General features: G+C 34.4%; 1 protein-coding gene across 12 annotated transcripts in view; it reads left to right on the top strand.

Moving 5' to 3' along the window:
- The window catches only part of SUPT20H (SPT20 homolog, SAGA complex component), a 46,930-nt gene that overhangs the window by 18,369 nt on the left and 12,130 nt on the right, over positions 1–16,431 (top strand). For 7 of the 12 annotated variants that reach the window (XM_077158068.1, XM_077158065.1, XM_077158070.1 and 4 more), the window contains 13 exons: positions 1,015–1,131; positions 1,244–1,297; positions 6,981–7,120; positions 8,218–8,374; positions 8,465–8,521; positions 9,877–9,948; positions 10,688–10,845; positions 11,447–11,473; positions 12,642–12,674; positions 13,367–13,484; positions 14,003–14,105; positions 14,255–14,413; positions 16,115–16,421. In XM_077158068.1, coding sequence (XP_077014183.1) covers positions 1,015–1,131; positions 1,244–1,297; positions 6,981–7,120; positions 8,218–8,374; positions 8,465–8,521; positions 9,877–9,948; positions 10,688–10,845; positions 11,447–11,473; positions 12,642–12,674; positions 13,367–13,484; positions 14,003–14,105; positions 14,255–14,413; positions 16,115–16,421 — 1,502 coding nt within the window. The remainder of the gene's footprint in view (positions 1–1,014; positions 1,132–1,243; positions 1,298–6,980; positions 7,121–8,217; positions 8,375–8,464; positions 8,522–9,876; positions 9,949–10,687; positions 10,846–11,446; positions 11,474–12,641; positions 12,675–13,366; positions 13,485–14,002; positions 14,106–14,254; positions 14,414–16,114; positions 16,422–16,431) is intronic. The other 5 variants (XM_077158073.1, XM_077158075.1, XM_077158074.1 and 2 more) reach the window with 2 other exon arrangements.

Here is a 16,431-nt window from a genome sequence, read left to right on the forward strand (position 1 = left end):
CTCATTCTCATCCTCCTCCCTGCACTCCAATCAGCCAGGCTTACTTTCCTACTATAAACACACCAAGTTTACTCCTATAGGAAGCCCTTTCACATGCTGTTCCTTCTGTCTGGAATGATCTGTCCCAGATGGCTCACCTTTTCATGTAATTCAGGTCTCAGCTAGAACATTACCCACTTGGAGAGGTTTTTATCGTGGTGCCCATTCTAAATTAACCCTCCCTGTTTTACTTCCATTTATCACTTTGTTTGTATGTTCATTGCCTGGCTTCCCACACTGGAGAACAAGTATATTCTAACTGTTATACCCCTGAAGCTCTGTGGTTGTGCTTGGTATGTGATATGCATTGTAGTTGCTTAATAAATATTTGTTAAAAAGAAGGAGCATAGGAATGAATAATAACATGGAGGTCACGGAACTCACCAGAAGTCCTGATGGGTGAAGAGATAGTACCATGTGAGACCATGCAAAGTGAAGATTGGTAAAACTTGAGTGATGAGTGTTCTTACCTTTGATTATTATTTGAATTTATAATTAGCTTTCTTCCTTTTATTAATAGAAGCTCAGTCTTCAGTTGTGGAAATTTCAGCTGAGCAAATATTAAAGTTATATCTAGAAGCTGAAAGTCTGGCATTTGTGATTGGCAAAATATAAAAATGGCAGACTTTGTAACAATGACAAAGTTGGCTAAGTATGACAGTGGGCTAGTGAGCTGTAGAGGAACAGCAGTGATGAGATGTGGACATTAATAGTATGTAACTTCATAGATGCCAAGTCAGTCTATAGCTAAAAACCATTCAGCAACTTGCTACTTAAGCCATAAGGATAAACATAAAACAATTCCTCTTAGAAGGTTTATGTAGTGAAGGTTTATGTAGTGTAAATCTATTTAAGGGTGTATTTCTCATGCCAGAAATAGTGCATGAGTGTAAATGACCTGAAACATTTTATACAAACCTATTTATTTAGGGTTTTGAAAAATGGCATTTACGTAAATGTTTTTACCTAAAACAGGTTAATATTTTTCATTGCGGCTGTGTCATAGCAGAAGTACGTGACTACAGGCAGTCTAGTAATATGAAATCTCCTGGTTACCAAAGTAGACATATTCTTTTACGTCCAACAATGCAGGTAAGAAATGTTTAATTATGAAGTGTTATTTTAGATTTTTGTTATAAAATTAAATGTATTCTTAGGTTTGTGTGCTTATACAATAGTGTTTTTAAACTTTTATTTTTTCTAGACTTTAATCTGTGATGTACATTCAATAACAAGTGATAACCATAAATGGACCCAGGTTAGTTGTTTTTGTTTTTTAATCCCAAAAAATAAAATACAGGATGAAACAAATTATTACGTTACACAAAAGATATTTTCTCTTCATATTTATTTTTTATTTTTTTAAATACCAAAAAAAAAAAACACCAAACAAATGCAAGCATACCTATTTTGATCATTCCACTCTGCGTATATAATCAGTAATTCACAATATCATCACACAGTTGCAGATTCATCATCATGATCATTTCTTGGAACATTTGCATCTATTCAGAAAAAGAAATACAACAAAAACAGAAAAAAAATTTATACATACCATACCCCTTACCCGTCCCTTTCGTTGATCACTAGCATTTCAAACTAAATTTAGTTTAACATTTGTTCCCCCTATTATTTATTTTTATTCCATATGTTCTACTCGTCTGTTCACAAGGTAGATAAAAGGAGCATCAGACACAAAATTTTCACAATCACACCGTCACATTGTGAAAGCTATATCATTATACAATAATCATCTTCAAGAAACATGGCTACTGGAACACAGCTCTGTATTTTCAGGCAGTTCCCTCCAACTTCACCGTTACATCTTGAATAACAAAGTGGTATCTGTTTAATGCGTAAGAATAACGTCCAGGATAACGTCTTGACTCTGTTTGGAATCTCTCAGCCATTGACACTTTGTCTCATTTCACATTCCCTTGATGCTGATTCTCAGCTCTTTCTAGGATTTCTGTCCCACATTGCCAAAAAGGTCCACACTCCTGGGAGTCATGTCCCATGTAGACAGGGGGAGGGTGGTGAGTTTGTTTGTTGTGTTGGCTGGAGAGAGAGGCCACATCTGAGCAACAAAAGAGGTTCTCTTAGGGGTGACTCATAGGCCTAATTTTAAGTAGGCTTGACCTATCCTTAGTGGGATTAAGTTTCATATGAACAAACCCCAGGACTAGGGGCTCAGGCTGTAGCTTTGGTTGTCCACACTGCTTGTGAGAATATCAAGAATTCAAGTTGGAATAGTTGAATTTTACCCTGTTCTCACCATTCCCCAAAGGGAACTTTGCAAATACTTTTTTATTCACGGTTCAACTCACTCTGGGATTTATTGGGGCATCACTCTGGACAAACCAATAAAATCTTACGTCCTACTCAAGGTTCCGTGTACTTATGCTGTTCAGTTAAGCTGTCTACATAAGTTATATTAGGAAATGCACTAGTCAGAATACAAATTTTGTATCAAATGAACATTTTTTGCTTTAGTCTCACACATAAGTTGAATTTTTAAAGTATTAATTACCATCTATTTTCAGCACCCTGCAGTAATGACGTTCCTTTGTTCTTCCTCATGCAAAAACATTTTTAAAATTTGTACATTTAGTCACTATCATTGTACCCTCTAGGCATTCCTAGGTTATACCATCTCAGTCTTTATCCTCTATCTTTCTTTCTGATTTCATTTGTGCCCCCACCCCTCCTCCCTCTATCATTCTCACATTCAGCTTCATTCGGTGTTTTAACATAATTGTATTACAGTTAGGTAGTATTGTGCTGTCCATTTCTGAGTCTTTACGTTCAGTCCTGTTGCAAAATCTGTATTCCTTGAGCTCCAATTACCCAATATCTTACCCTGTTTCTATCTCCTGATGTCTCTGTTACCAACGAAATAGTCCAAGTTTATTCATTAATGTCAGTTCATATCAGTGAGACCATACAGTATTTGTCCTTTGTTTTCGGCTGATCTTACTCAGCATAATGTCCTCAAGGTCCATCCATGTTGTTGCATACTTCATAACTTTATTCTGTCTTACAGCTGCATAGTATTCCATCTTATGTATATGCCACAGTTTGTTTAGCCCACTTGCCTGTTGATGGACATTTTTGCTGTTTCCATCTCTTTGCAATTGTAAATGCTGCTATAAACATTGGTGTGCAAATGTCCGTTTGTGTCCTTGCCCTTATGTCCTTTGAGTAGATGCCTAGCAATGATATTGCCGGGTCATATGGCAATTCTGTATTCAGCTTATTGAGGAACTGCCAAACTGCCTTCCACAGCAGTTGCACCATTTGACATTCCCACCAGCAGTGGATAAGTGTGCCTCTTTCTCCACATCCTCTCCAGCACTTGTCATTTTCTGTTTTGTTGATAATGGCCATTCTGGTGGGTGTGAGATGATGTCTCATTGTGGTTTTGATTTGCATTTCTCTAATGGCCAGGGAAGTTGAACTTCTGTTCATGTGGCTTTGGCCATTTGTGTTTCCTCTTCTGAGAAGTGTCTTTTCAAGTCTTTTGCCCATTTCGAAGTTGAGTTGTCTGTCTTTTTGTTGTTGAGTTGAACAATCTCTTTATAAATTCTGATATGTTTATCAGATATGTTGTTTCCAAATATTGTCTCCCATTGTGTAGGCTGTCTTTTTACTTTCTTGATGAATTTTTTTTATGCACAAAAGTGTTTAATTTTGTGGAGTTCTCATTTATTTCTTTCTTCAGTGCTCTTGCTTTGGGTGTAAGGTCTAGAAAACTGCCTCCAAGTGTAAGACTTTTAAGATATTTCCCTACATTTCTTATAACAGTTTTATGGTTTTAGATCTCATGTTTAGGTAGGTCTTTGATCCATTTTGAGTTAACTTTTGTATAGGGTGTAAGATATGGGTCCTCTTTTATTCTTTTGCATATGGATATCCAGTTCTAGGCACCATTTATTGAAGAGACTGTTGTGTCCCACGTGAGTTGGCTTGACTGCGTTATCAAAGATCAATTGTCCATAGATGAGGGAATCTATATATGAACATGCTGTTCGATTCCATTGGTCAGTATATCTGTCTTTATGCCAGTACCATGCTGTTTTGATCACTGTAGCTTTATAATACACCTTAAAGTCAGGTGGTGTGAGACCTCCGAGTTCATTTTTTTTTCCTCAGGATACTTTTAGCTATTCAGGGCACCCTGCCCTTCCAGATAAATTTGATTATTGGTTTTTCTATTTCTGAAAAATAAGTTGTTGGGATTTTAATTGGTATCGCATTGAATCTGTAAATCAGTTTGGGTAGAATTGACATCTTAAGTATATTTAATCTTAGCAATCCATGAACACGGTATGCCCTTCTATCTATTTAGGTCTTCTGTGATTTCTTTTAACAACTTCTTGTAGTTTTCTTTGTATAGATCTTTTGTCTCTTTAGTTAAATTTATTCCTAAATATTTTATTCTTTTGGTTGCAATTGTAAATGGAATTATTTTCTTGATTTCCCCTTCATATTGTTCATTACTAGTGTATAGAAACACTACAGATTTTTGAGTGTTGATCTTGTAACTTGCCACTTTGCTGTACTCATTATCTCTAGTAATTTTGCTGTGGATTTTTCGGGGTTTTTGATATATAGTATCATATTATCTGCAAACAGTGTTAGTTCTTCCTTTTCAATTTTGATGCCTTGTATTTCTTTTTCTTTTCTAATTGTTATGGCTAGAACTTCCACCATAATATTGAATAAAAGTGGTGATAATGGACATCCTTGTCTTGTTCCTGATCTTAGGGGGAAAGTTTTCAGTTTTTCCTCATTGAGGATATGTTAGCTGTGGGTTTTTCATATAGTCCCTTTATCATTTTGAGGAAGTTCCCTTCTATTCCTATCCTTTGAAGTGTTTTCAACAGGAAAAGATATTGAATTTTGCCAAATGCCTTTTCTGCATCAACTGAGATAATCATGTGGTTTTTCTTCTTTGATTGTTGATACGGTGTATTACATTAATTGATTTTCTTATGTTGAATCATCCTTGCATACCTGGGATGAATCCTACTTGGTCATGATGTATAATTCTTTTAATGTGTTGCTGGATTCAGTTTGCTAGAATTTTGTTGAGGATTTTTGCATCTATATTCATTAGAGAGATGGGTCTGTACTTTGTCTGACTTTGGTATGAGGGTAATGTTAGCTTTGTAGAATGAGTTAGATAGCTTTCCTTCCTCTTCAGTCTCCTCATATTTTTATTTATTTGTGAGTAAAGTTTGACATCTTTTATGAACAATGATCTGTTATTCCTTTTTGAGCTCTAGAAGTCAAGAATATCTTCATAAGTGCAATAAAATCCCTCAAGCAACTACACAATTCACTCTCAGTTTCTTTAGGACCATGGTGACAGGGTTAAGCTGACCTCTGATATGGCCACTGTGAAACTTAGTTTCCTATCCCTTCCAAATATAAGAAATGCTTTGTTTGCTCCAAACATCCAAATAAATAATTGATTTTTCTATCATCCAGGATATATAGCAGGCTTGGCCTATTTCTTTGGCATTCATACTCATTGCCTTGGCTTTATTAACTTCTCTTAACCTCTGAAAAGAGCCAGTTAGCCCTCTGCTTCTGTCCCAGCAATGTATGACATATGCACTTACAAGAGTGCTTCACTTTTTCCTTCCTACAAGAGAGTGATAGTTACTAAACCAAAAAACACATCAGTAATGAAAAGTATTCTTTCTGAAATGTGATTACAAAGTATGATTTGGTTCATCAATAACTATTTATCAGCTGTTCTGTTTTAGTTTAGATGTAATCTTTCATCTACAAGAAAGTTAAAAGCTATTGAAAGAATATTAAAAAAAAAATGCATTGGTCCTCATTGGAGGTTGCTAGGGCACGAACTCCTTATTCTGAAAATTGATTAGTAAAGGGAGAGAATAGAGGATTTATTCTGCCTTTCTTGTATGAAGTGCATTTTAAGTAATCAAACAGTAACAGAGACATTCTTCTTTAGAAAAATTCCAGCTAACAGTTGTGAAAGAAACTATTGAATTTTAAGAAAGTAGTTCAATAATTTGAATTTTATGATGCAGAGATTAGGCTGACTAAACCAAATGATGTAAAAGTGGGACAATCATGTCTTCGTGTGACACAATAAAAAGCACACAGAAGTATCTATGAAGAATTCTTCTCTAAAAAATAGAATCTTATTTAAATCAAGCCTTTGGACTTAACAGTTTATAGGGAATTCAGGGAATCAGAGAAGGGTTAGGTACCACCATAGGGAAGCAGCCAGTCAGATCCAACAAGTCAATGACATGAGAACAGAAAAAAAGATGAGGGGAGTGTGATCCTTACAGAATAAAAACATGCTTAGAAACACAACAACTGAATGAGTGGCACTTATTTTGAGTTTAGATTTGAAACCAACTTAAAAAGCACTCTTGAGACAGTAGAATAGGGGGGTAGATTTAAGTCTGGACTCAATATTAGAAGTCTTGATATTATGTGTTAACGTGCATGGAAGTATTTCCAGATAAAATGTCTGAGACATGTTTTACTCCTCCAGAAGAAACAAAAAGAAAAAAGCAAATGAAATTGGGTGATGGGTACATGAGGGTCATTATACTTTTCCTCCTACTTTTGTGTGTGTTTGAAAATTTCCATAATAAAAAGTTGAATGAAACTATTACAAAAAGCACTTTTTTCTTTTTTGTAAAAATTCTTACTTAGCATTAATAGTGACTGATTTGACATTAAAAAATTATATTGTGCAAATTAATGAATTTTCATTAGAAGTTTCTTATACTGTCAAGTTTTCTAAAGTTTACACAAAGTTGAAACTTGAAATACTGTATTTATTCTTGTCTATAGCAAAATTCCAAGGAATATTTCTAAACTAAATTATATTTATGATTTCATATTTGAAAGTCTTAAATCAGATATTAATATGCTCTTACACGATGCAGGAAGACAAACTATTGCTTGAGAGCCAACTGATCTTAGCTACAGCTGAACCACTGTGTCTGGACCCTTCTGTAGCAGTGACCTGCACTGCAAACAGGCTGCTGTATAATAAGCAGAAGATGAACACGCGCCCCATGAAACGGTGATTGCCTTTGTCGAGGGGCACGCAGCCCTAGTACTTTTTCCCTCCAAAGTATAAGTGCTCCGATATTTTGGGGGGGTGGGGTGGGATAGATTTTTCAATGACTTTATATATTTTTGCTGTTAGTATTGTGATTTTTCAATAATCTGCTTTATAAAATTGAAGTGAAAACCTTATCTGCAACTTTTAAAGAACAGAGACTTAAGTGTGTAGTCTGTCTGTCAAAACTAAGAGACTGAAAAGAGACGAAGTATGAATAGAAATAATTGCTTCATTGCTTAATATCCTGTAACCAGTTTAATTTTTGGAAGTCTTTTAAGGAAACTATTCATAATCACAGCCTTAGAAGCCAGTTTATAACTAAATAATTGTGCTTTTATAATGTAATTATGTTTTTAATCTGTTTTAACTATTTTTTTGTTTAGTAAAATACGATTATGCATATTAACATAACTGTAGTTATACTTAGCTCATCACTAAGTACCTTTAAATTATTATTTGGGTTGTGTACTGCAAATCTTCAAATGTGAAGGCATTAAAAAATCTACCCTTTTCTATATTCCATCGTTCCCTATGTAAAGAGTATATGCTGAGAAATAGGTACATCACAGCATTGGAAATAAGACTGCAGAGGTTTCATCAGCAGTCCTAGAAATTCTCCATGTATCTCTGTCCACATCTTTTGATGTGAACCTTTATAAATTCTCTCTGCTTCCCATACTCTGTCCCTGATTTTCTTTACTATCTGAGTCTCAGCTCCTGTCCTCTCTTCAGCCCTTCCCTTCCCTACTGTTGTCTCTCTGTCACTCACCACACTACCCTGTTTTCTTCTCATAATACTTAATTTCAATCTGAAATTACCTTTCCTGTTTACTTGTGAACATCTGTCTCCACCCTGGAATAGCAGCTCCACAGTAGCAGGACTCTGTCTTGCTCATTTTTATGTTGTCAGTGCCTTAGGTCATTGCTTAACATGTGGCAGTGTTTTATAAATATTTGTGATTTAATTAAACATTCAGTACTTACTAGTTTAAACCCAAATATATTATGTTTCTTTTAATATATTTGTTTAATTCAAATCTCTTTTAATATTTCAGGTGTTTCAAGAGATATTCTAGGTCCTCTCTGAATCGACAGCAGGATCTCTCTCATTGTCCACCTCCTCCTCAGCTAAGATTACTCGATTTCCTACAAAAAAGGAAAGAAAGAAAAGCAGGTCAGCATTATGACCTCAAAATTTCTAAAGCAGGAAATGTAAGTTTATAATTTTAAGTAAAGCTTTTTTTTTCTGCCTTTCCTTGTTTTGAATTTTCTGTATGTTTATGCTGTTTTTAAACTTTTCAGTGTGTAGATATGTGGAAACAGAGTCCCTGTAACTTGGCTATCCCTTCTGAAGTGGATGTAAGTCAACTCATGAATTTCTTCTTTTTTTTTAAAATGTTCCCAAATTTAACTAATGGTACTTAATACTTTTGAGAAAAATAGCCTTCTTTAAAAAAAAAAGTGTTTGTTTTTTTAAATCAGTGGCTCATTTTTAGAAGCTGTGTATTTGTCTTTTACATTAGGTTGTATAATAAACCTAACCCCTTAATATTTACTGTGCTGTTTAGAGCAAGAATGATAAGCAAACAACTATGAAATTTGGGAAAACATTCTGTGTAATGTGTAATACACATTAAATGTCTCTTGTTTTTCTTTTTACATTTTTTTATCTTAGTTTCTTAATGCTTCTTTCATTGCAGTGGTTATATTTAAAAATTAGTAATAATTGGGCAGTGACCAAGTTTAGGAGCCATGGTAGACCCTCAGCTGCTTGAGAGTAACGCATGCTAGAAATGATCAAAGATAGGAGAGGGATATTTGATGAAAGGTCACATATTTCTTTTATTTTCTGTTTCTTTTCCATGTTCCTTTTTATTATTTACTCAACTCTTTACTTTTGGTTAGTTACTCTTAACAGGTTTTTGCTCTTCTTCTTTGCATCCATCTCACTAGCACATGTACTTACTCTCTTTATTATCTGTGATTTAAAAAGTGATGTAAAATGCAAAGCTGTTAGTATCAGAAGTACACTGTATGTATAGCTGAAAAAAAAAGTCACATTATATTTTGGTAGTTTATGTGCTTCTTAAGGAACAAGACCTGTGAATAAATGTTTAATGTAAGAAAAGAATGGGAAAAATAAAAACAGTGCTTTCCAAACCTCAGTGTACTCCCCAGTCTCTACCCCCAACACTGGCATTGCCTGGGAACATGCCAGCATTGCAGCATCTCTGGTCCCACCCAAACTTGCTGCCTTGGGATCGACATTCTCACATGCTCTCCATTTTGAGCACTATACAAGTTGTGTTATATGGCAGCTCCTGTTCCATTAAAAGCTGTGGGCAAAGATCCTGGTCTTAATTTTCCTTTGACGTGCCCATTCTCCTCCAGGAAAGACTCAAAGGCAAATGTGTCAACTTTAGAAATAAAAACAAGCAGTCTCCAGGAAAGTATCCATAAAAACGGGCAGTTTCCAGGAAAATGTCCATGTTTATTATATGGACATTTAATGGCAAAAGAGGTTGTAATTTTGTTTTATTTTTTAAAGAGAGTTGTTTTAACTGAATGTATTAGGAAATTTTTAAACTACTTAAGTATAAGTATTTGGTATTACTAGGATTCTTGTGATAACTGGTATATTGTGTTTTGAATTATATTCTTCTCTTTGCTCAGAATGCCCATTACCTCTGTTGTTTGTGGGTTTGATTGTTTAGGTGGAGAAATATGCTAAAGTGGAAAAGTCTATCAAATCTGATGACTCACAACCAACAGTCTGGCCCGCCCATGTAAGGATTTGTTGCCAATCTCCGTTTTTATTCATGTTGAACTTATTGACCATAGTTGCCTTTAGTTTGGGACCTTTTGTTGTTTGGGTTTGTTTTGTTTAGAAGACAAACCTAGGGGTTTAATGAATTACAAGAAGGAGCAGCTGTTTTCATGTTTTTTAAAAATATAAATGGTTTCCATTGTAAAAGCTAATTTAATTCCGAACAGCATTTTTATTTGTTTTGGTTGCACATTGGTAGCTCTGATTTGTTTTTTGTTTCAAATTAGTGATTAGTAAATTCTTCTTAAGGGTCTCTGTCATAACAAAAATATTCTGTAAGTTTCTCTAATTTCAGTAATTTCTTAAAGGGAGAAGTAGACACAATATATTAAATTAGGTGAACCCTCGGGACTAAATGATAACAGATGTGTTTGGTGTGTGCAATAGCAAAAAAAAAGAAAGTCATGACAAATAGAAGCAGAACTGCTGTAGAAAGTTTTACCCTTCTGATATGATTTAACACTGTCAGGTATGCTGTATTTCTCACAAGCTTGATTAACTGATTATTCCACTGAAGCTCTCATTCCCAAAGTACCATCTACAGAGAAGTCCTGCACTTTATGCATAGCTTAAGTGCCAATGCTGTCTACGGTCCTGTGACTTTCCTGTCATTAGCGTACCATTTACTTTCTAATTTTTGTTAACTCTTATCATTTATTTACTGAAGGATATGGTTTAGTTTAGATGTTCTTTTTCAGGATGTGAAAGATGATTATGTATTTGAAAGTGAAACTGGTAATCAGTATCAGAAAACAAAGCTGACCATCATGCAATCACTTGGTGACCCTCTGTACTATGGTAAAATACAGCCATGCAGAAAAGAGGAAGAAAGTGACAGCCAGGCATCTGCGTCCCAGTAAGTTCTGTTCAGTGTAGGCATCTGACCTTTATTTTTGAATACTGATGTTCTGCTGATCAGTAAATTAAAATTTCCCTCTGGGGATTCATTTGTTTGTTAAATATTCCAATTAACTTTGACAGTGGACCTCAGTAAAAATAAATCATAGTTAACATGTTCAAGAATTATTTAAAATAATCCTAATGATTTTTTGTATATTCTATCTGTATATAGTACAGGTTACCAGTTTTTTGTTTTCTTATTGTTAGTTTTGTTTGTTTTTTAGATCAAGTTGATGCTATTTTTAAGAGAAAAAACAGCTCACCATTAAAAGATGGGGACCAATTAAAATGAAATTGTTTATAAAGCCTTTGTGAAAAAAGCTAATTTGAACTATAATAGAAAGGTGTTTTTTAAAAATAATCTCACCAGTGTTGGTAAAACTTGGTGGGAGGGACTAGATTTGTTCGACAGCAAGATAATTTAAACACTGCTAAAATAATATTGCATGTGTTATTACCTTCCCAGCCTCTGTATTCATAAATTACTTGATTTAATAACTTTGAAGTTGAAGTTTGAGCTAACCAAGTTTTTTTTTCTTTCACATTTTATATTTCAGCTTCTCCACAGATGACCATTCAAATTGGTAATTAAGCAATAAAAAAACTCACTATTTTAATCTTTTAAGTAATCATATAAATGCCAAACTCTTAAATGACTTGTTAAAGACATTTTATTTGAATTGACAGTTCTAGTTTGCTAGCTGCTGGAATGCAGTATTCCAGAAACAGAATGGCTTTTAAAAAGGAGAATTTAATAAGTTGCTAGTTTACAGTTCTAAGGCCAAGAAAATGTCCCAGTTAAAACAAGTCTATAGAAATGTCCAATCACAGGCATCCAGGGAAAGATACCTTGATTCAAGAGGGCCAGTGAAGTTCAGAGTTCCTGTCATCTGGAAAGGCACATGGCGAACACAGCATCACCTGCTAGCTTCTCCTGGCTTCCTGTTTCATGAAGCTCCCCGGGAGGCATTTTCCTTCTTCATCTCCAAAGGTCGTTGACTGGTGGACTCTGCTTTTTGTGGCTATGTCATCCTACTCTTCCCTCTCTGAATCTGTCTCATTCTACAAAATGTTTCCTCTTTTGTAGAACTTCAGAAACTAATCAAGACCCACCCCAATGGGTGGAGACATGTCACTTAATCCAACTTAACAACCACTCTTGATTAAATCACACCCCCAGGGAGATGATCTGATTACAGTGTCAAACATACGGTATTGAATAGGGATTATTTTACCTTTATGAAATGGGATTTTGATTAAAACATGGCTTTTCTAGGGTAAATACATCATTTCAAACCAGCACAACAGTAAACTGTGTATCTTGTCTAAAAGATGTTCTAAGGTCCTGCTATGTACATATTAACAATTATTTTTTTAAATCAGAGTTAAAGTGAGAGAAAGGCCCAAGGCTATAATTCTGCTGTATGACAAACACTTGGGAGAGGGTGTGTAGTATTTGGTAATTTTTAAGCTGTATTTTGTTTTGATGTTTAAGTTTTGTGCCAAAATAATTCTCCCTTTAATTTAACAAACCAACCAAATTATTCACACGATCCTTTCATACTGCATGGAAAACTGATTGTTGCATAAGTTCAAATGTATTTTAAAAATTTTTTCATGATATCTTGGTATATTTAAAATCAATTTTAAGGTTACTTTACTGTCACTAAAATATGAAAACCTACGAAAGTAATCCCAGGGCTCCTTCAGGACAGCTCTTACCTAATGCTTTTGTTGTTTTAAATATTTTAGGTTCATTATTGGATCAAAGACTGATGCTGAGAGGTAAAAAATATTTGCATCTTGAGTTTTTGGTCTGAATGGGTGTGAAAAACTTCAGCCTTATGGGCCAGGAAATTCATTTGGTAGAAAACCTTACTTCTACTTATGCCATTAATAATATTTATGGACCACAGTTGTAAAAGAGGAGAGTATTGGATTAGAAAGTCTCTGAAGTCCTCTCAAACTGTAAAATGCAGTGTTTAGAAAAGTGTTGAATGGATATAATACATGAAACTATTAGGTTGGGTTATTATAATGGGGTAAGATTTTGGGGGACTTAATTTCATTTTTTCAATATTTGGAATATATTTTCATAGAATTAGGAACAAAAGAATAATGATTAAAATATAGTTTTTTTAAATGAGAAAACTTGCACATAACCACAGTAGCTAAGATGTTTTCTAGGTAGTACTTTAATTAGAATCTTGGTGAAAGTGAGTTAATAATTTTTTTCTACTTATTAAATAATCCTGGCAATTTTTGTAGTAGGAACAAAAAGTGCATCTTTTAGATTGCTAATTAACAAAAGATGTTTTAAGTACTAGCTTGTCATTGAAGAATATTCAACACAGACAAATTTGATTAATTTCTGTAGTAATTTTTTGTTTTTAAATCACAGTGTATTCATTTCATAAGTAATAAATTAATGTTAAAACAGTTAGCTAATCCTTTCCTGTTTTTCCCCTAACGTTCAGGGTAGTCAGTCAGTATCAGGAGTTGGTCCAGAACGAAGCCAAATGTGCAGTCAAGATGTCACACAGCTCCAGTGGCTCAGCCAGTCTGAATCAGCTTTCTCCAGGGAAAGAAACTGAAGTATGTTTGATCACTGTTGCTTTGTTGTACCTGTTTCTCAAGGAATCTGAGAAATGTTAAGTTTTATTTGGGGGAGGGCATTGTTGAGTTTCACTTTTACTTTTAACTTTTATTTTTAGTACTTAACTTTTTAAAGTGGAAATTTTCAAATGAATACAAAGAGAGAAAAGTGTAATGAATGCCTCTGTGCTAATAATATGATTTGGACAGTTAATATTTTTTTAGAATGGGTGTAGCAGGGTGGAAGTTTACCTTCATCTTAACCTTTCTGCCCTTCTGCCTCAAACTTTTCCCCTCCCCTATTGCTCAAACAATCATCTTTTATGTACAGTATATTTATTTTAATAATAATTGTAATTTATTTCATGGGTGTCATTATGTGGAATTATGTTTCTCTGTAATATCTATAGTATTCATTCTATAACCACTAAGATTTTTAAATTGTGCATTTTCATCTGGGAGTCAAAACAGTCTTAATTTTTTATTTTAATTAGTATTTTTAATGTCACTTTTTTTAGCAGCCTGAGAATGTGTCAGTTCAGTCTTCGGTATTGGGGAAGGGAGTAAAACATCGACCACCACCAATCAAACTTCCCTCAAGCTCAGGAAGTAGTTCCTCAGGTATTATATTCCATTATTTCCTGTGTTCTAGATTATAAAATACCATATGATTATAATTTGTTTTACAACTGTACTCATATTTTGATTTACACAGTTTGCCAAATTTTGAATTACAAATCCAGGAACTAACTTGTATATTCCTCCCTTAGGTAACTATTTTACTCCACAACAGGCAAGCAGCTTTCTTAAATCTCCAACTCCTCCTCCTACTTCTAAGCCCCCAAGTCTTTCTCGGAAGTCATCTGTGGATCTCAGTCAAGTCGGCATGCTTTCTCCAGCTGCCCTATCACCTGCCAGCTCATCACAAAGTGAGTCACAACTTAAGTTCTTCATTAAATCTTCATAAGCTTTTGCATTAATGTTTCTTAAGCAGCTTTTTTCACCAGTGTGATAGTGAAATCTAAGTGTACTGTGTACCCAAAATGTATAAGTTGTGAGAAGCTTCAGGCAGGTCTCTTGTTGATTGTATGTATCATGTGTTTAATGTAATTGTATTTGTTCTTCTGTATCTATGTGTGCACTCTGTGTATACCTTTCTTATAGTCTTGCAACCTGCACATCTCCTTAAAATATAATCTGGTCATTAAATGTGGCAATAGAAGTCCAAAATATTCCAGTGTATCCTAGGATCATTTTACAGTTAAAGTAAATTTTGCAGCTGATGTGGAAAAAAAAATGTCATGAGTTGTCACGGCAGTCCTATCTTTGTACATGTAACAAGCCAATTAGGTCTGAGGTGGTGGTACAATAAACTAAAAGTTGATTTTTCAGAAACACTCCTACACTTTTGTATAAATGGTTGTCAGTTACTAAAATGTGATGATCATAAAGCATTATTTCTGAAGATATTAAATGTAATTTTTACTGCTGAATACTTTTTTTTTAACATCAAGGAGAGTTATATGAGTTCTCACATTAGTTTGGTAGACTTTCTTCAAATTAGTAAATATCTGAGATATTTTAGATACTAATTTGTAAAAGAAAAAGGATTCCCGTTTTTTAGTTTTTTATAGATAGCTAATGTGCTGAAAGTTTTAGTACACAGCACAGTGATAGAGTGAGTGGTCTTGCATTAGATATGAACATCTTCATCCTGATAGCTCAAAAGGTGTAATTTTTCTGCCTTCTTGTTTTGCACAAAGAAAAGCTTTTATAAATTTTCTGAACGTCTTATTCACACTTCTTATGTTGTGGGTATGGATTATGTTATTCTACTGCACACAGTTGTTACTTTAAGTAAGGGTTGAGTGACAGCTTCTGGACATTCACATTTCTTTCCTTTCTTTCTGCAGGACATGAAAGCTAAAAAAGAAAACACCTCAAGAGCTTTTGGTTTTACTTTTTTGGTTTTTGTTTTTTTGTTTTTGTTTTTTTAAAAATTGATAAACTGTGCATACTTCATTCACGACAAATTTTCTATACATTCTACATTTAAACCGAAGTACACAGTTACTGTTAAAGATGCAGTATTATCTATCAAATACTTGCTTTATTACAGTTTTTTTGTAAATTCATTTGTTAGGATAAACTTGATGTGTTAGGAATTAAACATGTATATTTAGGTGCCATTGTTAAACGTGATTTTTTAAATATATTCAGAGTTTATCTGAGACTGTTACAGAAAATAAGCAATATTTTCAAATGAAGTCCTAAATTAGTGAAAACATAAATAAAAAAAGTTGATTCAAATTTCTTTAAACTTTTAGGCCAAAGGCAGCATGTAGAAAACTAACTTTTAAATGGGTATTGTGTAGAATACAAATGTATATTTTTACTGTTAATGTAATAGCATCTCTGATGGGATTTTTAGGTGATATACTGCATCCTTAATTGTAATTGAGTGTAACAACACTCATGTATCATGTGTAGAAATTAACACTTGCAGTTTACTGCTTTAAAAAAAAAACTGGAACAAATTGTCAGTGCTAAGTAAGATTCCATTAACCTTATTTTAAAAAGGACTGGCCATTTATAACAAACTAGCAATTTTTATTTTTCTCAATGAGCAGGATCTGGAACTCCTAAGCCATCTACTCCTACACCAACCCCTTCATCGACCCCACACCCTCCTGACGCTCAGAGCTCAACTCCTAGTGCCCCTTCTGCCACCCCTACTCCCCACGATTCAGGCTTCACCCCTCAGCCCACTCTGTTAACTCAGTTTGCTCAGCAGCAAAGGTCTCTGAGCCAGGCAGTGCCTGTAACGACCATTCCTCTTTCCACCATGGCGACATCCACACCTGCAGGAACCACAGCCACCCAGGGCACGGCAAACTCTGCTGGACTTAACTTCATCAATGTAGTGGGCTCTGTTTGGTACGTTTGC

The sequence above is a fragment of the Tamandua tetradactyla genome, chromosome 4 (assembly GCF_023851605.1).
Source record: "Tamandua tetradactyla isolate mTamTet1 chromosome 4, mTamTet1.pri, whole genome shotgun sequence".
NCBI classification, from domain to species: Eukaryota; Metazoa; Chordata; class Mammalia; order Pilosa; family Myrmecophagidae; genus Tamandua; species Tamandua tetradactyla.